Consider the following 26226-nt stretch of genomic DNA (forward strand, 5'->3'; position numbering starts at 1 on the left):
TAATCCCTTGCTGGAAACTGTTCCTCACATTCCTCCTCCCCTTCCAACTTAGCACTGAATGGTGATCTACATAGGCTTTTGAAATAAACGGTAAATAAGCAGCACCACATTTAATAGGGAAATCAAGCAGGGCTACTTTGAATAATAGGGAGCTTGGCTGTGCTAGATGGACCAGTGATCTCACTCAGATGCCCTCTGTTTGGGGAGGCAGTGCTAAGCAGACCTCCAACCCGCTAATATGCTTCCCTGTTAGGCAAACCACCTTGCCGCTATTAAAATGAGAAGATGGAAGGAAAAGAAGTGGGGCAAAGCAGCCCAGCAGTTAGGTGTTCCTGTACAATGCTTCCCTTTGCACTGCAGCTCAGTGCTCCACACAGCTCTACTCTAGCCATCATGAAAAATCAGAGGGAACTCAAGTGTGAATTCTAAGGCTGGGAAGATGCCCCATCCATGCCACTAGTTCTGCTAAGAGTGCCATCTAATTTGGGGGGGGGGTCAAGGGTATTTTAACATGGGAGAAGGCTTAGGGGGTTGCAACAGAAGTCTTCAAACTAGTTCTATAGGTTACAGTCCTAGAAGTAATTATTTGTAACCTTTTGTGTAGTAGCATTTCAGGAATAAAGTAGAAAAGCTATTCTTCCAAAACATTGATTTAAATAATTTTTGTAAAAAAAAAAAACCCTAGAAAACCTACTGGATACAGGCTCATGGAATGGACTAGTTTATCTCAGTTTTCAAGGAAAGGAACAGATGTAACGCTTCGATATAATTTGGTTTAGTGCAGATGCTGAAATGGGTCTTTCACAATAAAATATATGCAGTATATGTAATTTCAGCTGGATCTTCTGGCATTTTGAAGTGAAAATGTGTACCTGCAAGCTGTTTTATAGTTTGCCAGTCATAATTATCTCTGTTACACAGACTGCTACAACTGCAACTCTGTCCTCATGTGCAAGCTCTTCAACAATGTCTTGACAATATTTTAAATTTTGCAAGGCATACTGTTCTCTTTTGCTTTGTTCAGAAGTCTGTTAAATTGTTTAATTTCTCTCTGCAGAAAATTTATGAAGTCATCAAATAAGGAACACATACTACTAGATAATCTCTATGTGAATCCCTTGCACAAGATTAGAAATAAATGTGTAGTGGAACAATCAGGAGTCTTTTGATACTGCATACATAACATTTTACCTGGAAGGGACTGGCTTGGAACTGGAAGAAAAGCACATTGCTTTACTACAGTAAGAAATACACAGAGTCTTTAGAAGCCAGGGTCTTCCTTCCATCAGGCTGTGGTACAGGAAGGAAGAGAAGGGATGCAGGACCATTTCCTCAGCACAGCTGAGACCAGCACGTTTTGCTCTTATTCTCTTTGAACTGTCTCCCTACCAGCTGGTCCTCAGAAGAGCTTGTAACTAAGAACCACTACCTCAGTGTGCATTTTCTTTCTCCCTCCTAATCTATTTTCCTTTTGTGTCATGCCTTTTAGATTGCAAGGCTGAGGGAAGGGTCTGATTTGTTTGTATTGATCTGTGAACCAGGATATTTTTTTTTCAGCTCAAGAGTAGGGTAGGAAAAAAAATCCTAAATAAAATAATATAAAAGCATGAAACGCTGGTTAAAACTCCTAACAGCTGCCATCAAGTGCCTTAGTCTGGAAAACACTGTCTATGCATATAAAGAAGATGTGGTAGCTTGAATGACAAAGGCACCAAAGCCCCAAATCAGCAGTTGGGCTGCCCATGGAGAGGAACTAGAACGTGTACACAGAGTTCCTATTTCCTATTTCCTCACACGAAAGCATTCATTGATCCTATGGAATAAATATTCTCCCACCATATGTAGAGTTTCTCTGCTGCAGGTGAAGGGTTTGGTATGTCACAGCACCCTCAAGCTTTTTGGGTTACAGAAAGCCTTGGTTGCTTAGCACTCAGTTCCCAAGCCCATTTACAGTGTTAGCTGGTTGGGTGGGTGAGAAAGAACATAGTTAGCTTTTGAAGCATAGGGCCTTCATTTCTGTGTTTCAAAATTTTCACTTTTTGGCTTGAAATGGCCTCTAAACATAAAATTGGCTTTAAGTATAGTATACAAATGACTTCAGCAAGACCTTAAAAATACCTGACTGTGTACATGAGGCTGTGTATCTCTTCTACATGACATAGCTCTCTAGAACTGCGGCCTTAGAGTTTTAATGGAACTTTGCAAAAACAAAACAAAACTGCTTTAATCAGTTTTATTGATCTTGTTCAGATATCACACTAAAACCATAGTTTAACATGACAAGAACAAGCTGCAGCAAGATTCAACCTTGCATGCTCACACTTTGGCATGACCACAAGGAGGAGTTGTTTTTGCTTAACCACAGCTTATCATACTATTTGAACCCAATGAACTGTGGTTAATGCCAACAATAGTTTGTTTGAAACAAGCCAACTACAAATCATGGAAGCTGCCTTATTGAAAACAAGCCACTGTTACCATTAACCACTGTTAGCATTAACTCCATGGGGACTCATCAGAGGAGGTATGAGTATGTTAGTCCAGGTTTGTGGCTCACTCTCATAATGTTCAACTATGGTTTAGCATAATGTCTCAATGTGGCCATTCTGTGCTGTTTGTCAGTCCAATTCATCCAGAGGTTCTACTGCTGCAAAGTGAATTTAGGGTTACAGCCTAATGTGCTGATTCGCATACTACATTTTTTGCAGATACAGAATATTATTGTGTTTGCATATATAAAAAGAGACATGAAACTGCAATTCACAAACTCCTTTAAACAGCATCTCACTGGAAGGGCAGCTGACTGTGGGTATATAAGATCTACAGCCGCAGTCATATGACCGAAGACAAATAACTTGAGGTACATCTGCAAATGTATATTTTGTACTTCTGTACTATTCACATATTTTTATAGTTCCATTAGTTATTATGTACATACCATTAGGATTCCACTGGTCTTCTCCTCCCAATACGAACAAGAAATTTTCTACTTCCACAACACAATGGTGGGCACTATTATACGGCATAACTGTGAACAAAACAGGTATTCTTTATCAAGTTCCATTTCATACAATGGCTGCTTTGAGACATTTACTTCAGGAAAGCTCCAAACCATAAATGCAGACATAATATAAGTATGCTTCAGTTCTAGTACATATGTCAAGTAAACTAAAAGTTGCTGGTATCCCATCTTTATGATATCCCTTTTGGAGAAACTGGAAAAATAACCAGATTAAATCACCAACAATTTCCTTCCCTCGTATCTGTTTGCTGTCATGTTTTGGTGCTCCAGGCGAACTATCCCGAACTGGGCTATGATGTGCTGATCTCTTCAGCATCAACACTTGTAGCTGAATCCCAGCAAACACAGGTATACGTGGGACCTTAAGACTACACAGCCCAGGGTCTGTTTTAACAGCTGCTAGTGTGATTTATGATATATAGAAGCTGTCATAACTGCTCCTCCAGGCTTGCAGTTCCTAAGGGGGAGCCGAATACAACTTCACCAGCCTGTCACAGTTGTGTCGTCAGCTATTGCACAACCTGTGAGCTGAGTAGTCTTCAAGACCCCAGGTATGCTGTAGTTGAAGAAGCCCATAATATACTTTGTAGCAGGTTTGCAACTTTTTTTAAAAAAATGACAGAGACATGGCTAAACCTGCAATTGTCAACTGTGTCCTGCAAGTACCATGTAAATAGCAAGAAGATTAAATAAAAGCAGCACTACAAAAAACAAAGAAAACACCCTCCACAAGCTTAGTTCTGTTGGCAACATTTCCATAAGAAGAGTCAAAGTATTCAGCAGCTTTCTCTTACACAGCAATGAGCAAGCTGCATTTCCATACAGTTTTAAGTTTTTAAATTAAGGTCCTGCTGATTTAATGCCTTCTCCAAATGTATACGCTTAATTTCCTGTACAATGTCATTAGCAGCACAATCAGACATTTTCCATCCATCTAATCAGGGAGCCCTTTGTTGAAAGATCAAAACTGTTTTACCATAGTTGCTACATCCTTGTTGTTGTTTTTTTAAGAGGATGGGATTATTTTGAGGGGGTGGGAGGGGAGAGGCAAGCAGGAAATCTTTTTTTTCCTGTTTCATCCCCCTCCCCTTCCCAAGGCTAGAGCTGCAAAACAAAAATATGCAATTTTAATGCCATAATATGTATTGCTCTGTGGAATGCAACACTATCAAAAATCGTATGTTGAAATGCATACTTACACAGGTTTAGCTATCATACTACATGCAGTAGTTCTGGCCCGGTGTCACCAGTAGGAAAAATAATGTCCTTGTTCAGCTCATCATATGGGCACCTTAAATCTAGGTGAGGACAAATGGGGAGGTGATGTGCATGTACAGGCAGGGAACTTATTGCTTGAAACGGATCAACAGAGCACTTAGGAAACCAGTGCAGTGGGAAATCAATATGACTCAGGGCCAGCTTTTACTTTGTGCTCTTTTGCCAGTGCCAAAAAAAGAGGCAGCCTATCTCACACTTGGATTATTTTGGGTGATATATCTCTCATTTCATTTGTTTTATTATCTTTTATTTTTCTCAATGCACTCGAAGCCGTATAGCATATGCAAATAACAATAAGAAATATGTGCAGCTTTCTTGTTGAAGACACATTTTCTTAAAGATCAAGTAGTCTCGTTTAAGCTTCTTACTGATTTTTATTTTATTTTATTTTATTTATTTTGCCTATGCAATGGTGAATAAGCAAGGTGCAAATTTAGCTTCCAGTAAAGGTCAAACATCGTTTTCATAGTCTGTGGTTGTACAGCTGTCTAAGCAAAAGCAATTGTTAGGAAGCTAGGCTAGTGAAAATGCATTAATTAATGTTACTTATTGCTGGTAGATCTTATACAGCCATTAAGCAGCCAGACATAGACACTGTTAATTTTCAAATTACTTACACAGTTGTTCCACATAAGTCAATGAGATATTTTGGAAGATGAAGCTTAAGAACTATAGCTTTGGAAAATGTATTGATAGGTAGAATGGTTTAATGTCATGTGTAGATTTATATTCATATTATTTCACAACAGCCAGTATGTTAATTTATAACTCAGGGGCAAGTCTGAGATCTGAACCCACAAGTAAGCTTTCTTCTGCAAGTTAAATGTAATGCCATCATTCCATGCATTACTAAAACCCTCTCCCTTAAGAGGAGGCCTGAGCAACTTGTGAGCAGCCCGCTAGAAACAAGGCCACAATACACAGGTGGTGTATTCTGCCTCACAAGTTGTGGAATCCTTCTTCAGATAACATGAAATCATGAAACGCAAGTTATGCCTCTTTTTAAACTCATGACAAAATACTCACTCAAAATAGAGCTGGAGCCCCTTCATATTTACTCCAAAGATACTAAGAGTGGATCTGAGGCTCCTTTCCTGTTACATTGCAGCACCTTTCAATTGCATACCCAGAAGCATGGGGGAACCACTTCATAGTAGAGTGATGCCAAATTGTAGAAGTTGGGCAGGGTGGTCACATGAATAATTGTTTGCTACCCCACAGGTTCCCAGTTCCATGTGAAATATTCATGTGATCACCCCTGCCCATGTTCTCATGTTATTTTATTTATAAAAAGGTAAAGGGACCCCTGACCGTTAGGTCCAGTCACAGATGACTCTGGGGTTGGGGCGCTCATTTTGCTTTATTGGCCGAGGGAGCCAGCGTACAGCTTCCAGGTCATGTGGCCAGCATGACTAAGCAGCTTCCGGAGAATCAGAGCAGCACACGGAAACGTTTATTTATACTGCTCTTCAAATAAGCATTTCCTGGTTGGATCAAAGCAAGTCACATGCGCACCCCATGCAGAATGCAGATGAACCATGCAGAAGTGATTTCCTTGCCGTTGGGCATGCTTCTTAGCATGTAATGTACTAAGGCAGCAAAACTTCTTTAAACACGGCTTTCAGAGCTAAGTGGCAACAACATATGGCCAATAGTACTCCGTTTGTTTGATGCCATGTGTAAAAATGGTAGAATATCCGACTTGTAAAATTACTGGTATTATGATCACTCCAGTGACACAAGTGAAAGTTGCAATGGAATAAGCAGAAATAAAAGTTCTAAAATGTCACTCAGGTTAAAAAAACAACAACACTCTGGTTCCAAAATGTAACTTATAAAAGAGCATGTGACAATTCAGAGAACTACATAACTGGCTCTGTTGGGAGTACCGGTATGTATTTTTCAGACAGCAGCTGCCCCCCTTCCCCCCAAAATTTAAAGGTTCCACTAGGCACATGTGAGCCCTTGGGCACACCTACAATAACTTTCTGTATGATACAACACATTTCTGCATTCTGAAGGAAGCAACAGCACTTTTTACATTGCCCCTCATCCCCCCCCCGCCCCAGGATGCCTTTTAGAACAACTTATTACATTCACTAAGAATTCATGGGTGTAAATAATGCAAAGCATGGGCCAATGTGTAGTCCAGTGATGCAGACAGCTGCTCTTATTAATTGCACACTGTCCTCTGCTTTGCTGATTTATTTTAATATGAGTCTCAGATTCCCTCATCTTTACATTTCATTTCATCTCAGGTGAGTACCTCTCTTCCCCTCCAAAAAAGGTATTGGAAAAGAAGTTTGTACGCCACGCTCAAACACAGCCCAGTGTGAGTTTTTAGCGTGTCAGTCAGTGAGTTAGAGGGAAAGGGTAAAGAGAAGCTAATCAGGATGAAATGAGATTAAAGGCTGTCTAATTTTACAGCAACTGTGATCCATCAGCCACTGTGAAAGTGACAGTGGAAATGAATGATGGAGACAGACAGGTGGGGTTGTACATTTCACTGATTTATCCTCAAATGCACTGGGCCTTATTTTATTGAGTGAACATGACCGCATTTATCATGACTGTCATCTAAACCCACTTCCCTCCATTTAAAAAGGTCACTTTACTAGGAGGAAGTAGGATAGAGGCACTTTCAAAAAGAGGTTTAAAAATCTAATAACATGTGTTTATAAAGCTCTCTGCAAGAACTCTCAGTTTTATTAAACAAACTAGTGGAGTTAAATGAAAGGAGAAAACACCAATAAATAAGAGGAAAAAATTGACATCTGAAAAACATGTGCAAGACCCAAGGTCCTAGAAATAAACTGCACCTACATAGACATATCGGAGAGGACATGCACAAACAAACAGCTTCTCTTCTGGCCTACCTTCTCCCCCAAATGTTAAGGTCCCAAGATGATGAGAAAGCAGTGTTGTGGTAGAGATCACTCCTTTAAAATTGCAAAAGAAATTTGGTCCACTTAATTTGTGGACCACAACCCTGTTCTCAGTGGGGGGGGGGGAGTTTGTTTCCTCCAGTATCTGTGTTTCCACATTCCAGTAAGTAGATTTTTTAGATTAAACTTGTACATGTATTTGGTCGTGCATCATCAGCAACCAGTTTGGGAAGACTCAGAAAGGATTTATCCTGCCAAAATCAGGCAAGGCAAAAGCAAAGAGAGACTTCCCTCTTTTCCTGACAGAGAATGAGTGATATCTTCTCTCTCACTGTGCACACCCATCCACTTCCAATTCTGCCCTTCACCACATCTGTCCCCACACTTTACTATGCTTGCCCAATATTTGAATTCCTTTTCTTCGTCTGATGCTGTGTCTTGTAAGATTGTGTCATCGGTCATAACTTGTGTGTTTCCACCAACCAGAAAACACACAGGTCCCAGAAAACACCTTGAAAGCACAACAGGTTCCATAGGCCTGAATGGCAGGTGTATATCACTAAACCAACAGTGGGCGGTGGGCACAAGCCAGGACACCAGTTTCTCAAATGTTTATGGGTGCCCATCTTTCCTTCATGCCATACACGATTACTGCAGCAAACCTAAACCACACATAAAGTTTGAGGCAGCTCTAAGTCAGCAATGTATCACCAGGAGAGGCTGTGCAGGCACTAAAACAGCCTTCCACTGTTTTAAAATAATTCTATAACCCCTTCCTCAAATTTGCTCATAATTATTCAAAAATTAGCACTTGCCAATAAATTTCAGCATAACAGCTGTCTGGGAGATATTCACTTTGAATGCAAACTATTCATTATTTGTAATGAATTACTAACTACCCAAAACACAGTAGGTTTCTGGTCACAAATATCTGGGCTGGAGAGAGGTGCTTCAGATGGAAGAGCACCAAATGAAGATAAGTGGACAATGAATACTTTTGTGTTACTGGATGAACTGAAAATCTACTTTGATTTTTAAAATGCTTGTGAGGTCTGCTTTGCCAGAGATACAGTCACAGAGACAGAAATCACTTAGAGCAATTCAACAGTAATGTTACACATAGGTGTTAAGTTCTAATAGAGACAGACATACTCTACAGGGTTCTTTAAAAACTGTATCAACCAATCCAATACCTATCTACTATAAATTTTTAATGGTTTTTTGTTTTTTATTTTGTAAGTCTCCTTGAGACAATTTTGTGAAAAAGTGACAAATTAACAGAAATAAATAAATACTTGTAAGTAAGGTTTTCTGTGTTCAACGGGACTTACTACTAGGTATGTGGGTATAAGATTGCAACTTCAGTCTGTCAAGTTAGCAATGACGACTGCAGTATCTGTCTCTTTTTAAAAACCAGTCACATACTCATCCTTTACCATTTTAGATGGAGTCACTAGATGGTGTTCATAGCTGCCTGCCCTTCTGTGCCCCACCTCAAGATGCTTTGAATTATTATATTAATCAGAATTTGCAGCCAACCACAAACAAAGAAGTGAAATGTAACATGAATAGCATAGCTAGTTTTCTCTCCAGCAGTTAACTTCTGTTTGCGTATCCAGTTCAAAGGGGAAAAAATCCAAATGTGGTGCACAGAAAACAAATGCATTTGGCACCAATCCTGACAAGTGCTGAGTTCCTACAACTCTCACTGATTGTGACAGATTTGGCACAAAATGTGCCTTGTGTTTTCTTGTCTCAGTTCCCCAAATCCAAACTGAATGAGAAGCAGTCCATGATTCCACTGGCAGTCCAAAATATAGTTTCCCACTCCATACTTCAGTCCTGGTAAAATATTTGCTTCTGTTTATTGCTTCATGGCTGCTTCATGGCTGTGTCTCTGTAGTTCCACCATGGGTTGGCCACATTTTTTTCTGTAAAGTTTGAAAGCTGTTTTCTCATAGTTGTGCTCCATGCTACAGAGGCTCAACTGGCCTCAACCAGGAGTCAGGCATTTAGTGTTACCGTGGGACACTCTTCCAGCAGAGATTCAGCGAGCATCCTCACTTTTTGACTTTTAAGCATCTCTTGAATACTTTTTTATGCTAACAAGCCTATGCAATCTCTTTGAGGAGCTAGTCTTCCCTCCATTTTCATTCTGGCCTCAGCTCTCCCAAAGGCAGCTGCTGGAGCCTCCCACTCCCTGTTGCAGACCTTCTTAGCTCTCATGTCAAATGATTTGTGCTTCCAGGTAGGTACATATTCTTCATCAGTTGCCATACTCTGCTTCTTGCTTTCTCTAGGCTTCCTTCTGTCTTTTTGGACCCTTGCCAATCCTCTTCAGCCTACCAAAACTTGTCCAAACAGAGCTAAACCTAGTCTTATACTTTCTTTGGTCATGATCCTCAAGCCAATCAATTTGTTTCTGATGGAATTACAAACTCCATTTGCCTATAAATAAGGACAAAGATATCTGAATGCAATATCCACTAACTGACCAATCATAAACCAATCAGTTCTGAATGCCACTGCTGTTAGCATAAAAGGTGAAATACAGCCAGCAAGAGGAAGCTGCTGTGACAGTTTAAATGTCAATTGACTAACAGACCTTGTATAACTTTGTATATTCTCTCTGCTTCTAGCCAGCAGTTAGAGACAATACTTCCTGACAGTTATCCATTACATCCCAATAAGTGTTTAAATTGTTAAAACATGTTTACTTTACCGCACAACAATGTGGGTTCTCCACACTGTAGGAGCTTCTGCCATCATAGTGCTCTTGAAAGCAACTGTTCATGAGATAAATGCAGGTGATACAGCATTTGGATTCAACAGGATGTGATACAGGATTGCTGAATGGTAGCTTAAGTACAGCTCTAATAGCCTGTGTAGATTTGGAGGCTCCAGTACTTTGGCCACCTCATGAGAAGAGAAGACTCCCTAGAAAAGACCCTGATGTTGGGAAAGATGGAGGGCACAAGGAGAAGGGGACAACAGAGGATGAGATGGTTGGACAGTGTTCTCGAAGCAACTAGCATGAGTTGGGCCAAACTGCGGGAGGCAGTGAAAGATAGACGTGCCTGGTGTGCTCTGGTCCATGGGGTCACGAAGAGTCGAACATGACTGAACAACTGAACAACAAGATTTGGAGGCTGGTGGAATGCTAAATCAAGAGACTTGTTCTTTGGTCTGGCAAAACATCCAGAATTTTCTAACAATGGTTATCTGTCTCTGATTACCAGATGCTGAATGGAAATCTACCAAAAACTGAATATGTTTTACTTTGTTTATTGACTCCTCACTTTCATGGATTAGGGTTTCCCCAGATTACATGTATATATGGCAGATTGGCAATCAATTGCATGTGGAGGATGTCCTCAGTACAGCAATGTACTTTAAGTTCATTGGTCCTTCATTGGTAATTTTCTTTGTTGCTCCAGATGCATCTGATACTGGAAACAAAAGAAAACTTATGTGCCCGTAGACTTGACACCTTAACACCTGGAGGATAATATCTAACATCAGAGCTTCTGAGAATTCCATCTTCAGTATTCTGTAACTGCCACCTTGGCTATAGCATGATTTTGATTCACTCCAGAGCAGTAGAAAAAGGCAGAAACTGAAATATATTGCTATAAAAGAGTCATCTCTTTTATTAAGTTACTTTATTTGTTTACTTAACAAGATTCATATATCTTTTATCGCAAAAATCTCGAAGAAGTTTATATATAAAACTATAAATAAATAGATAAATAGCTATATGGAAACACCACTATAATAAATATCGAACACAAATATAAAATAATCCTGCGCACGCTATCTATGAAAGTTTCTTGCAAATAGTTCCCTATCCCCCTAGAAGTGTTATATAATAATTTCAGCAATTATCACCAATTTTGTGCCTATTTAACATAGATTTAAAGTCTGAAATCTCACTGATTGTAATGATTGCATTTCATTACCATTCAGCTCCCACCTTACAATTTTCTCCTTTGTATACCTGCCTACTAAGAATTCACTTCACGCATCTAACAATGTGGGTTTGGGTCCTCAAAAAGGTATGTTGTAATGCATTTATGGCATAAATTTAAGGTGTCACAAGACACATTGATTGTTTTTACTGCAAGAGATTGGCATGCTATCCCTCTGGATGATGACTTACAAAAATGCTACCCCATACATAATGTAATTCCAATCCTGCACCCTGTGCAGTTTGCTTCTCAAAAGAATATGGCTCCCAAGATTATTTATGGCAGGAATTCCTACCTTTAACAGCAGTATGACAAGCAGAAATTCAACAGGTGACAACTTCCGCTTCATTGCACTTCCATGCTCAGAAATGTTTCTCTGGTACAATTTTTCCCTGTCATGCAGCTATTAAAGGCTCAAGAGCCCTGCCAGAAAAAGATAGCAATCCCAGGTGGCTGCTATGGTATTTACATTATGCTGGAAATTCCTCAACAGGAAACAGCAAAATATAGTTGTTATACTACTAACTATACTACTACTGATATACTCCTCTATATGCCAATTTTTCTCACTTAGCTTTATCAGCCCATTTGCAGCAAGGATACCACCTAGTTTTGACCCTGTCTTGCTGGCATCAATCCTTTCAGCAGTTTAACTTGCCTTCCCAGCACTAAATCACTGACTCATTTTCTTACATTATACTGTACTAGATTTGTTCACTGGCTTCGACCCACTCTTGGTCTTTTCTCTATAATAATCTTGGCCACAATCTTTTAAGGTAAAACTAAACAGCAGCAGGTAAGTGTTTCATTCGTTTGGTCTGTATGAAGCCTTATTCTACATTATTCCCATCACATGTTCACTGAACACATGAGAGTTGAGTGAGATCATTCCAGCAAGCCATGATCCTGGTGGTGTATGCTCAGCTTCAGTGAGAATAACCCCTATGCATGTAGGGTTAGCATGTATAGGACTTCTCCATATAAAGAGAAATCCTCAGCCAATCAGGATTCCCTTTGTGTACAGGTGTCCCTACAGAGATTTCAGATATGGTATTATAAGGAAGAAACAACTGTAATTACCAAGACATGTTAAATCTCTGTATCACTCGATTCTGTACCATCCTTTTCTGCCTCGGTATTTCACACCTGGAATACTAAAATGTTGAATCTATCCACAGAAAATGGGCAGTTTTCTGATTTCACGAAGAGCCATTTTTAAAGAATATCTTGAACTTTAGAGTTTTTGAGGTGTAAAGGTGACTTTTATTTGCATGTGCTAGAAAACATGCAGAGATTCTCTTAAGGAACACAGGAAGCTGGGAAAATCATAAAGAAATGAAGCTACAAGATGACCAAAGGCTGAGCATTATGAAGTAAGTGCTAAATAGGTGCAGTATAACAATGTACACAGAAGATATTGAACAAGTGAAACAGCCCATAACAAAAACTGCATTAGTTTGTGTTTGGAGTATCTTCATCTGCTCTTGGATATATCCAGGGAATAACTGGAAGTAGAAAAGTGCTGCTGACATCATGTCTTATCTATCTAGCAACCATGTGACTCCCAAGTCTCTGCTACCATCTTGCAATGCTCTCCAAGGACACCTGGTTCCACTTCCCCATTCAGTCCCTGCCAATGAATTTGCTCATAAATAAGCACACTAGCCTGCCATTTGACCTAGCAGCATAAGCCCTTCCATTACTCTAGTAATTGCTTTGTTGTATGTACTGCAAATGAACAGAGTTTTCCAAACAAGGAAAGACAGTTTGCCTCTTCCTTTCCTGAAAAAAGCAATGAGAGGAAATGGTCACAGGAAATTAACACAGCGCATATATATTGGGAAGTTTTGTTTGTGCAAGAAAATCAGAACACTAGGAAACCCCAGTCCAAGATATTAAAACATGTTGAGCTAAATAATAGAGGTATAAAAGCAGCATCCAATAATATTATCATCTAACAAAACACATTTAGGGAAAGCTCTGATTGTTATTGAAAGATATTTCAAATGGGAAACATAAAATTTCAATAACAAATGCCACTGACGTTGTGACAATCTGCTGGATTCCCATTCTTTCTTAGAACTTTTCTCTCTAATTCTTAGATATGCAGCCATGCATCATTAACAGGAATGCAGCCATACATCATGCTTGCCACAGGCATTGTATAACTAAACTCAACCATAACACACATGCTCTTGCTGCCCTCTTTTCTTTCAGAAACACCCCCTGCCATTTTTATGTGAAATGTAAGCCCATGAGTTTTTGAAAATTGGCTTGATTTTCTAATCAATCTTACATTTGCACTTTTATTGTAATTTGATCCCTTCATCTAATTTTAGCTATATTTGTCTTTTGGCTTTCTGGTTTGTTGGACCAAGTTAAAAGGAACGCAAGGCAGACTTGGCATCCACAATAAAGGATGGTGAAGGAGAATGGGGGCTAATCAGGCTCTATGCTTCTGTCTATTTGTTGTGCTTGTATTTATTGTATCGATATTTTATTACAGGGAGAGGCCATAGCTCAGTGGTAGGGCACATATTTCCCACCAAAAAGCTCATAGGTTTGATGCCCAACATGTCTAGGAAAGGTTGGGAATATCTACCGTCTGAAACCGTGGAGAGCTGCTGTCAGCCAGTGTAGACAATACTGAGCTAGATGGACATTATGCCCATTTAGGTCAGTGCCTGAAACTTCAAATGGAGCTGCCTGTCAACTGGCTCTGGGCTGGTGCTGAATAGGTATTTTTCATAGGTTATTTTTCAATTAGAAAGGACTTGTATTGGACCGCATCATTTTTTTTTTACTGAATTGTGTGTTTTTGCACAATGAGCCATAGAATCATAGAGTTGCAGAGGTGGAAGGGACCTTGAGGGTCATCTAGTCCAACCCCCTGCAATGCAAGAATCTCAACACGCGGTCTCCCATCCAATTGGAAACCATACTATTTGGAAATGTGCTAGCAGGTTTTTTTTAAAAAAATATTATTATTATTATTATTATTATTATTATTATTATTATTACTGGACATGATATGCTATTGTGTCTTTTTTGATATTATTTTGTTGCTTTCATTTGTTAATGGTTTGTTATTGTTATGAACTGCTTTGAGCTAAACCTTGTTGCTGGAAAAGTGGCATACAAATATTAAATGAAACCAATGGCCCTGGCAACAGGCAGCTGTCTAAGTTCCTATTTGTTTTGTCATTGTCTATGCATTTTTATTATGATGTGAGCTGTTTTTGATACTTTCTGAGGCAGACATGGTGGATAAGCTTTTAAAAACAACAGTTACACGAAGACAGACTGATGTAAATACTGCATTTCTAAGTACAACAATTGCATGTTCTAGGGGAGCCATTAGTTCTTCAGATATCCAAAGCCTTCATTAAAACTGTCTAGCACACAGTGTTAAGGCTGCTGCTTTAGTAATGTGCCAATGCTTGCTCAAGCTTTACAATGCAGGGCTGAGACCAACCTTAACACAGCACTGAATCAGAAGCCCTGGTGCTTGCAACTGCTGAGTGAATAAAGTGAGATGCAGAGAATTTATTGGGGCCACTGAGAATTGTTCATCAAATTAAATTTGGGTGTCAAAATGTGTACAGTTTGTGCACAACTATGATAAATGAAAACTGTCAATCTTCAAACAGTATAATGGGGACATATCAAGAGATTATTCACCCCAATTTCCTCCTTTGTCCCTATTATTCTATGACTAATCAAAGCAATTTGCTGTGCCTTTTTAACACTAATTTTGAGCAAATGCCTAAAGGATTCATTGGCTCTGTCTCATGTTCAGGAACAGAAATGGCAAAGTATTCAGGAGCTGAAAAATTCACCCTTATGACAGAAAATCGGCAAGGAGCAGCAAACCAGCAACGCCAGTTAAAATACTCTCTTTAAAGAGGTAGCATTATAATGCATTTATGCATTTATTTTTTAAAAAATAAATGCATATTTTAAACCCTTGTCACATCCTAGGTGACTGAAAGGAAACGAGGGAGGGGTGTTGGGATTATATAATACAGGTGATCCTTGCCTATTTTATAATGTGTAATTTTAAATGTATAATTTTACATGCTGTTTCCATATATGTTATAATGTAAACTATCCCTCTGGGGGACAGACAAGAAATGTACAGGCAACTCCTCATGCATGCAGGGGGTTCCATTCTGAGGCACCACACATTTATGTGAAATCGTGTATATTGGAACCACCACTAAACCCTATAAACCTATGGAAACTTTTGAAAAACCTTTTAAAAAATTCTGCAGCACTCCTGGGATTGCACTTGCAAAAGCTTGTGGGATTGTTAGATGCTGTTTTCATGCCATTTTCACTCTTTTTTGGGGGGGGGCATTTTTGCTCCTTTAAGTACCACTTCCAGATTTATGGCTATGCACGTGTCTCAAACACGTGTAAATGGGGAATTGCCTGTAAATCATTAAATTAACAAAAGATTAACTGACTTGAAAAACAACACCTTTTAAACCCTATTCAGGTGTCTCCATGCAATCTCAACATGCATGTCAAAAGAATCTACACTGTTTGGGATAAAACTAGCAAGAGTCCATTTTCCACCACTGCACAGAATTAGATTGCTCCCCAACCCTGCATTAGGGAAGCATGACATTCCACCAGCAAGGATGTGGCAATATCCTTTTGCATGTGGGATGCTGGCAGTATGAGGAAAAACCTGGGTGACTGGGAGCTTGATGAATGAGAATGTTGGCTTAGTTCATTCCTTGGCAAATGTGGCTAGAGTCTTGGTGTAAAATTCAATCTCCTTTGTAGCCACTAATTATATTACAGTATACAGGTGATATTATTAAAGAAACACCAGTAATAAAACTAACAACCAGTAATGACATTTTCTTTTCAATAGTATGCAAGAAATTGCATACTAGCAAGAAATCTAATTCCAATTGGATTCATTTTTTTAAAGTCCACTAAGATTTTTTTTTTTTTTAAAAAAAACCTCAGCGATATCAGGATAGAACAGCATGTGTTTTAGCCCTGGTTCATCCTCATCTTCTTAACCAGTACAACAAGACAAAAGCATTAAAGTAAAATTAATCATGTCAAAAGATTTTAGCAAAAACAAGTGAGACCATGCAGAAAGCATCGCTTTGTCTAGGGTGAAGTCTCGCTCTGATTAAAAACATATAATGCAAGTAAAAGTAATACATCATTGCCTTAGTGTTTAGGAATTTTTTTGGAAGAACTCTACAACCAGAAATATAAGAAATCTATAGATTCTTTATCTCTTGCAGGTTTATTTCTAACAAGTGAAGCAATACTGTTCATTAAAATTCAGCCTAATATTTTTTTTTAGAAGGACTGAACATAAACATTGTCGTAAATATGACATAATCTAACTACAATATAAACAGCAACCTCTGCTTTTCGTTTGACTGGTGTGTAAAAACTCTAGTGTTAAGCAGATTCCAAACTCAATTTAAAGTATAATGAGAGTATTTATAGTGATAAAGTCACAGTCAACAATGCAAAGCTTTTGCTGCTACTCTGAACCACCCAATTTTGCTATATGTCGCAGATAATACTCGTTTATTTTAAATGCATGTTTTGTGCAGGCCCTGTGTTTGAGAACAATGGGTGAGTCAGCAAAGAAGCTTTTTTCTGCATTTAGCATTTTCACTTAACTTGCAGAACACAAATGAGATAAAAACACTTGTTCAAAATAAGATATATTTGCTTGCACCCTTCAGTCTTCTTTTCCTTTGTTTCCAGATATCCTATGAAAAATACAATCATTTAAAAGTACCATGCATGTGCATGTGATGTTGTATTGCACAGAAAAATCTCAATTCCTTCGAATCTGTCCCCCTTCCAATATGTCATTTAAATTGGAAGCAGCCCCATGGGAGGGGCCATATCACAGTAGGTTTGATTGCAGAAGTTTCGAAGTTCAGTCACTAGCCTCTACAAGTAGGCATAAGATTGCTGTCTGAAACCCTGGAGAACCACTGTACTGTCACAGAAGACAGTACAGAGCTAAACTGACTAATCATCTGGCTTCATATGTATATGTGCTCTGTACTTCTAAGACAGTGCTTCTCAAGCTAGCTGATATGGTGGAACTGCATTACCCCCCAATGTGCCAAGTCAAGGTACCATATTTAGTTCCTGAAGTATCCCACCCAACCTGGGCTATGGTGGAGCTGCAGGGGACTGCATCCCATGGCTCATGGACCAGCACCAGTCTGTGGACCACCACACTGAGTACTGCTGTTCTAAGAAAAGTGCAATTATTTCCATTAATAGAAATACTTGAGGGATGTTGTGTAGCTAACAGTAAGTATAGACGATAACAATAACCTTGGTCAGCATATATTCAAAAATCAAACCAGGCAAAGCAAGAACTTATCCTTGCAGAGTTACCATGCACGACATCCACACTAAGTCTGCAGCTTTCTTCATAGTTCTGGCTAGGCCATTTCTTATGGAGACCAGCATTTATGATTTGTTTAACTATTCTACGAAATAAATCAACTGATGCAGCCAGATATTGCTTTTCCTCTTAGAAATGGGGAAAAAGATATAGGAAGGATGCACCTCCCCACTCATCCAAAATCTCACATCTGATTCTTTATTTGATTGTGTCTCCAAGGTCCATAGTTCCAACACAACATTTTCCTTAGTCCTATGAGAACATCAAAGCATTCATCCAATTATGCTTATGTCCTCTCTCTCACTACTGTCCAGTTCTACAGATGCCAAGATGAAGCAGCATAAAGAAGATATGGAAATCTAGGAAACTTTCACAGGCACCAATACCCATAGCACTGAAGAAAAACTGGTAATGTTCACACAGGCCAAACACCTACACACCCCAAAGACAAAAGGGCTTCCAGTAGCCCCAGCCTCTTTCTTTCTCTTCCTAGGAAGAATGCCTTTGGGCTTACTTGAGGCTGGATACATTCTGTGGAAATATAAATAAAAACCAGGAGTGGTGGGGCAGGCATGGTGGGCACCACTGGAGGTGTTTAGGAGACTATGGTGCCCACATGTGCCACAGAAGGGATCCCAGATGCAAAGGTATCCCTCTGGAAGCAATTTGCTGGGTAGAGCAAAGGCACTACAGTAGCTTCCTGGCAAGTGGGTTACTGTTGCTTACCAGTAGGGAAGGGGTGAGTCAGTTGTGGTGAGGTTGGCATGGTATCTGGCTTCAGTGGTGCATTTGCACTATGCAGACCACTGTGCCGCTTCACCCTCTCTATCCCAGTAAGCAACAGTGACCCGCCTGCCAGGAAGCTATGTAGTGTAGTGGTTCTGCTCCACCCAGCAAGCTGCTTCTTGATGCCTCGGAATTTATGTGTTCACTTGCTTGCCACAATGACACCGATAATGATCTGATAGAGACACTGTAGATAACTTCCGGGAGGCCTGGATCCTGGAGACCTCAAAACATCCCTACAGCCAGAATGATTTCAGAGGTGCGCCACAAACTGTAGCCTCTGTAGTGGCATGTTCTGTATCCATTAGCACCGTTTCCTAGGATACAGTTACAAAAGTAACTTTATAATGGGTTCTAAAACAATGGTCTCAGAAAGCATGTTAGCAACCTATTCATGGGGTGAAAATCACATCACCTGAGTGTGTTCTTCCCTTTGGTGTCATGAGAAAACATTGTCTGTTAGAGTAAGTACATTAATTAAAAGTGCATTAGTTTAAATATTTTATTATATGTTTTTCTTCAGCTGCTTTTTATATTTTTCTTCTACGTAATGTTATTGAGCTGGGTTATTACAGTGTGATTTAAGAAGTCCTTTAGTGCATATCTGGGGGTAGGGAGAAAGGGTTTTAAAAACTGATTATCAAAGTTTTCTCTGGCCATGTCTAAGTGGAGCTGTCTCATCTTCCCTCCAATATACAAGCTGCAGAAAGCTTACAGAACATTGATTGACTCTGTGGCAACCTTATCTCCACAATTCCAAAATGCTGTTAACAGCAACTTCCAGGCTATGTTTAGTCTCTCTTATTTGCCATTCAGAGCCACCTGGGTGAAGAGTCCTACAAGCAACACCAGAGGATACTAGTGTCAGAGGTGACCAAAGCAGTAAGTTTTGCTAAAGATATTAGATCAATATTCTGGTTTGATGCTTTATTTTCATTTTGATTGTGCATACTCAATGCTAGCCACCAACACACCTGCCAAGTGTGGAAAGTCAGTTATAATTCTTCATATAGCATATATAGAGGGGAAACAACAGTTGAGTGGTTTTGGGAGACTCCAGTCTGGAAGCACCAAATACTTTTCCTACATTGTATGAGACCAGTGAATTAAAAGTGACAGTCAAGTCTTTAAAAGCAGTAAGTATGCATTTGATAAACATTTCATTTGGTGCTGCATTGCAAGTGAGATTCCTGATGTACATATTCCACAGTGAGTTCTCTTTCATTTGCTCCTGCCTGAGAACAACTCTACTGTACAATCAATCTCAGAAGCGCAATCTCAGAAGCAAACTGAGTCTTTTTTTCCAGACTAATATTTTACTGTATATAATTTGTTTTTCTTTTTTTAAAGAAAGATCTTCCAATGTAAACATACTATGAATCCTCTGATATACTTTCTTTTTACAGATGAAATTCAATTGGTAGTACATCTTGTGTAAGTGAAACACAGCAGTTCCTGTAAACTTGAAAGCTATGACACCTTATTTGGTTGTTGTTTAAATCTCTTTTTTTAAAACAACTAGGGAGGGAAGGAAGGAAGGAAAGTATAAACACATACAAATGAGGATAATAGTGGTATAGAACAACATATTTTTGCTAAATGCACATTTTCACTCTATGAGAACCTGCACTTGCCAAAAATGCCCTCTTCAGTACTATGAAAAATCTTTGAATCTGGTCATCCCAAAGGGAGGCAAAAAAAAAAAAAAAAAGGAAGCCAGTAGTAATACATGTATACACAACTGTGTCCAGTGTTGCAGTTTGAAACTACACTTGAGTACTGAGAAAAGTGATAGAATTTTCTAAGATACTAAGGAACATGAGATGGGTCACTAAGGTGTCATGGGCACAATTAGTACCTTTTAGCACTGGCAGTAGTTGGAGCTATCGTACCGGTGCTGTTCCCTGCGTGGTACATCTCTCCCCCCCCCCCACTGCGCCAAGCTTCTGTTTGCTCCACTGCAGGTAAAGTGGCCTCTTAGGATCAGACTGCCAGGGAAACAGCATTTCTGTTAGAAAATCTAAGTTTCACAAGTTGTCTGGCTTTTAAACTATGGCTTTGATTTATGGATCAGAATTGCTCGTTTATAATTTTATCTGAACAGCTTTAGGCAATTCTGACAGTTAAAAATGTAGTTTTATTGACCAGTGCAGCTAGTCTGCCCACAAGGGGACCAGTAAATACACAGCCTACTGCACCAGGAAAAAACACTATTATTTGATTCCATGACCACGTTAGATTGGAAATTGTAACCACTATAACAATAAGTTCCAAAGCTTAAGACAAAATGCTTGCTGTAAAACATAGTTGCCATTGAGAAAGATGGTAACAGATCTGGATAGCCAGCACAGTTTACCGAAGCTGACCCGTACCACTGATACCTGGCTGTATCAGTGAGAGCCGTGGAAGACCGCTGTGGGAGGGAGGGGGCAACTCTCTATGACCTGAGAGGTGTAAAAGGGTATGCAGTACAATGCAATATGCCATGAGATCTAAAGTATAATATAAATAAGACACAATCCAATTAGAAAGCTAGGAATTTCCAAGTCGCATCAGCTTCTATGTGAGTGATCTAGGCATGTTTTGAACTCTCCTACTTAAATTAGTGGCACTTGGTCTTAACTGGCTGGATTGTGTCCACAGCATATAAAACACACTGTAATAGAAGGCAAAGGTACCTAGAGGAGGAGCCAGGTTTATTTAAGAAAGCTTTGCCAGTTTTCACTATAAGCGTACAAAAATGATTTTAAGACAGATTTAATTTAGGCTTGTTCTGTTGTATAGGTACTATCTCCTACAATCTCAATTTAATCTCCCATTGTGAAACCTGTGTAATATATAAACAAATCTCTGTAGGGAAGCAAATCAATAAAGTGTCTAATTTGATTAACCATGTTTTAAAATTCATCAAGGTAATTCAATGTAAAGTAAACTGCTTACTTGTCAGTATTTTCCATGTCTTCTTTTCATCATCATAATACTGAACCAAATTGCTGGGTAGCCGGTCAGGTCCAGGGGGCAGTCCACCAACCAACAAAAGCATTTTCTTGTTGGAGCGAATTCTTCACCCAAAAGAGAGAGAAGATGAATAACCACATTATTGGAGAATATTTTTAGTAGCAACAAAATCATAACCATCACAGGTATGTTCACTACTTGTAGTTCTCTATTTCACCTTTTTTGTTTGTTTGTTTCCTTTCCCTATCATGTCTCAACAACTTCTTGAATCAAGCAGAAAAAAATAATAAGAAAAGCTGCATAGCCCTCTACTTGTGGAATAATAAGTTTCCTTTATGCAATTTGTTAAAGGTTTATTCTAGAATGACCTTTTTCTCATATTATCCCTTTAAATCATCACTCTTTACAGCTGAATACACATGAAATGCTCTGGAGTTGTACTAAGGTTAAACATTAAAGTTGCATGTCAAAAATCGTATTAGTCAAAATCATTATTATAAAGCCATTCTGCACCCAAAGAACCTTGAAAAAATTAAGGCTATGCAGAGAGATTGTGAACCAATTCTTTAATCACGCACTGAAACTTAAATTCCAACACTTCTGGCACAATTAGTAGCACTGTGCTAACAGGTACAGGCTGAACTCTACTTACTTACAAAACACTTTTTTTTTTGTTTAATTTAGCCCTACATTGCCTCCCCCCCCTCCACAGCCCCTCCTTTCTCTGCTCTCCCTCTGAGCACCACTGGCTATAGCAACACCAATTGGTAAAATGAGACTGTGATGTTGTTGTGAGCCTCCCCAGAGTGGAGCCCTGCCAATGCTTGCCACTGATCCAGCGGCATGAACCTGCTCAAGTGTGCAAAGTCACTCTAATTCCCTCCCTCTGTTTTTCTACCTTCTCCCCCAGGGGGCAGCCACTGAAAAGAGTGACTACCCACCCATCAAGAGCTGGCAATTCGCTGCTATTAACCGTGACCGTGATTCCCAATCTGCCTGGCAGTTCTTAAGAACAGGACTGCAACGTCTCATATGCAGTAAAAGCTGTAATATGCACCCTGGCCTCCATCGCTATACCTGATGAATGCATGTTTCTTTGTAACACTAATGGCTTTAACACAATTTCAAGAGAAAAGGGGAGAGGAGACCTAGACCCCTAGATGAGTACTGATGCTTTAATAGTCACTTTACATATAATTGAACATCTATCAGTTACAGAAGCCTGGAAAAGTGATAAAATTCTAAATAGGGAACCATGGTAAGGCAATTCATTCTACTGTGATGTGAAATTTTAACTATATGCACATGCTATGGACGTATGTTATGTGCCTGATGCAACGTTTCACTGCAGGGTTGCTGACCTACTTGGTTACCCTGCAATCTTTATTGCATTAATCAATGGTTCTGGGAAGCAAAACAGGACTTGTTTCCATTAACCGGTTTGAATTATTACTGAACCATTTTAGGTACATTAAAAAAGGGGGCAACACTTTTGATGCTGAGATACTCTGTTAATAAAAAAGCACTTCAGTAAAGGGAGCTTTATCACTAATCATAGCTGTCAACTTTCCCTTTTTTGTGGGGAATTCCCTTATTCCAGTGCCGTTTCCCATTGCAAAATAGGGAAAGTTGACAGCTCTGTCACTAATGTCCACACACTGCATTCTTACTACTACTACTACTACTACTAAAGCTTGCATATGTTTGACCAGCTAATTATATTAGCATGGTGCTCTAATGGAAACATTCATGGAAAATGAACTCAGGTGAGTTTGGAATTCTGTCTGTATAGCCTTATTATCTTAATTGAGATATTGAAGGTGAAATCCTATTCATGTCTACTGAGAGGTAAACACCACTTAGTTCAATGGGACTTCAGATGTGTGTGTACAGCAGATGTAGGGAACCTTTGGCGCTCCATATCTTGCTGAAATTGGCCATGCTTGCTGGGGCCAATGAGAATTGTAGTTCAACAACTTCTGGAGGGCCAAAGGTGCTACACACTTTGTGTATAGGATTGGACCACAAAGATTACAACTGCACCCTCCTTCATAGGATTATACAACTCTTTATTATATACACAACAATTCAGTGCTATTCTAATGTGCACATTACAGAACATATACTGCTCACCTCCTGTGCTTGGGTTTTATCTCTAACCTAGCAAATCAGAAGCAGGTGGCCACACAATGTGGAAGTCACAGGCCAGGTGTTATGCCAAAGCTAAGTCCACAGGACCTCTAGCTCTTGTTCAGGCTGCCTGCGCTACTTGCGACTAGTGGTGGGCAAACTCCTCCTGGTCAGAATTGGGCTCTTAAAAACAACAACCCAAGTTTCTCCCAAACTCAGAAAATAGCTTAGTTCTCTCAAACCCAGTTCTGAGTCTGTTTCGGACTTGGCTGCACCCTGATGATGATGCTGGAGTGTGACAGGATGTGATCCATTTACACACCTGTCTATCCCTCCCCCCCCCCAGCTTCATCCCTCACATTTGCCTTTGCTGTTGCTCTAGTGACAGCAGCGATGGCAGGGGAAAGGTGGAAGCTCTTTCTTCCCTTCTCTAATACCTTGCATGTTATTTAAGGCTCAGCGCAAGACACACTGGAATGTGGTTTTCCAGCACTACTGACATGGGAAATGACATTTTGCAGCACTTCTTGTCTCTAGTACTCAGGCATAGCTGCACGCCAGACATCAGGAGAGCAGGGAAGAAAGGACTTGCTTCCCATGGCTCTTGATGCCTCACCAAGGCAACAACAAAGGAAAGGGCATGGGAGGAGACTTGGAGGTGTGGGTATGGGTGAGTAGGAAGAAAGAGTGGGAGAAAAGCTTAACTTACTTTCTGGCTCAGAATTTTACCCAAGTTACAGAACTTTTAGGGTTGTAATGCTTGCTTCACATTGAACAGTATCATGTATCTGTTCTAAACCGTGCTCAGATAATACTTGGAACGATCACCACTTGTTTTTGTCCCCCTCCCCCATTTTCAAAATTTTATTAATATAACATGACAGTATGTAGCAAAAACCATTATATATCAGACAATCACTATTTGTGCCACAGGTGGGCTTCTGGATAGTACATTATTCAAGCAAGGGAAACATTTCATTTACAAAAGGAGGAGCATTTAATATGAAGGTACTTGTTGCTTAAGTGCATGAGCACATGAATCTAGAAATAGGGCTTGGTGTTAGCTTATTCCGATTCATGCCTGATATATGAAAATTTCAATAATGCTTCATTCTACCCAATCTCTCCAAAGGGGGAGTAGAATAAACCATGTTTTAATTTGAGTTAAGGACGGCTGAACACATAACAAGAGACTGAACAATGTTAAGCCATAAGTCACCTAAGCATGGTCATCCTTAATGAGAGAGTAAATTGTTTATTCCAACCGCCTTGTGCAGCATGTTCTATTTCTATCACAATCAACTTCGCTTGTACTTTAAAATTCTGAAAACCATTGTAAGTTTGGCCAATAAAGAAGCCTATTTCAATTGTTTATTATTATTATTTTCATTTCACATTCATCTAAAAAACCATCTTCAAGCCTCATAGCACTATGAAGAAACAAAAAATAGTAAAAGTTGTCTTGTCTGAGGTGCAGGATGACTGGCGACACTCTGATATGAATTACCAAATAGTGGTAACAGGTAATGTATACTTGGGCCCAAATTGCACAATGTGAACATGTAGAAACCAGAGCTGTGTATGTAGCTCTCTAAAAAAAAAAAAACCAACAAAAAACCAACACTGCCAGTCACCTGTTCAGTGGAGAAAAGAGAAGGTGGGTTGTTGAGACAGACCTCAGTTTCGACTGCCAAAAAGCTGATTTGGTGTGATTTTCAGCTTTGAGGATTCTACACATGCACAGATACTGCTGCACTGAGGAATTGCACATCCAGCATGGAATCCCTTTAAAGATGCATGCAGAAGCCTACTTCTGCAAATGTTTCGCATCCCCCCCAAACAATATTCTGAGATTTTGAAAAATGGCTAACAGAAATCAGTAAAAATGCAGCAATCCACAGGTAAATCCTATCAACTATTTATGGAAGGCTTTCTGCAGTTTGTGGGGCATCATAACAGAGAAGGAAATTGCTGATACCTCCCCTACAACAAAAAAGAAATAGAAGACAGTTGGACGCCAAAAGTGCTATAGAAATTATAACTTGAGGATAGTATCCAACTAAGTCACATTCAGAGTAGACACGTTGAATTCAGTAGACTTAAGCTGATTACATAGTAAAACAGCCCAAGCTGCAAAAGAAAACAAACAAACAAACTTTTTTCCTGAATGCTATATGGAAAAGCACATGAATCCAACCTTTGAAAGGGAAACTTTGGAAGGAACTCGGAAGGGCATACTTAAAAAGTCTAACAGCCTATGACTGCCGTCGAAATCGCTGCGAGAACAAAAAGGGACCCCGTCCTCGCCCGTGTCCTTGTGTGGGTGGGGAGGGGATGGCCAAGTGGGACTCAGGAAGAGAAATTTAGACCCTTCATGGCAAGACAAAATGAGCTGTCCCTCCATAAGGGTTGCATATTGTGGGGCGATAGGGTGGTTATTCCAAGGTCTCTACAGAATGAGGTGTTAGACACATTACACATGGGTCATCCGGGCATGGTTCGGATGAAATCGTTAGCCAGGTGCTATGTGTGGTGGCCAGGCATGGACAAGGACATTGAACAATGGGTGCGCACCTGTCGAGCGTGCCAGGAGGTGCACCCAGAAATGCCCAGGGCACCAGTGCATTGGTGGGAGCGGGCCAAGAACCCGTGGAGCCGGCTCCATGTAGATTTTGCAGGGCCGTATCAGGGAAAGGTGTTCTTAATCGTAGTAGACGCCTACTCGAAGTGGCTGGAGGTCTCGATTGTTCCTAACATGTCCTCAGCTGCTGTAATCAGGGCCCTTCG

The 26226-nt window shown here is 39.8% G+C and overlaps 1 protein-coding gene across 4 annotated transcripts in view; it reads right to left on the bottom strand.

The window, feature by feature from the left end:
- The window catches only part of KLHL14 (kelch like family member 14), a 57239-nt gene that overhangs the window by 15244 nt on the left and 15769 nt on the right, over positions 1-26226 (bottom strand). For 3 of the 4 annotated variants that reach the window (XM_033155116.1, XM_033155114.1, XM_033155117.1), the window contains exons 3-4: positions 21292-21413; positions 2939-3028 (exon numbers count right to left, since the gene is read on the bottom strand). In XM_033155116.1, the coding sequence (XP_033011007.1) occupies positions 2939-3028; positions 21292-21413 (212 nt within the window). The remainder of the gene's footprint in view (positions 1-2938; positions 3029-21291; positions 21414-26226) is intronic. The other variant, XM_033155115.1, reaches the window with a different exon arrangement.

Source organism: Lacerta agilis, chromosome 7 (genome assembly GCF_009819535.1).
Source record: "Lacerta agilis isolate rLacAgi1 chromosome 7, rLacAgi1.pri, whole genome shotgun sequence".
NCBI lineage: Eukaryota > Metazoa > Chordata > Lepidosauria > Squamata > Lacertidae > Lacerta > Lacerta agilis.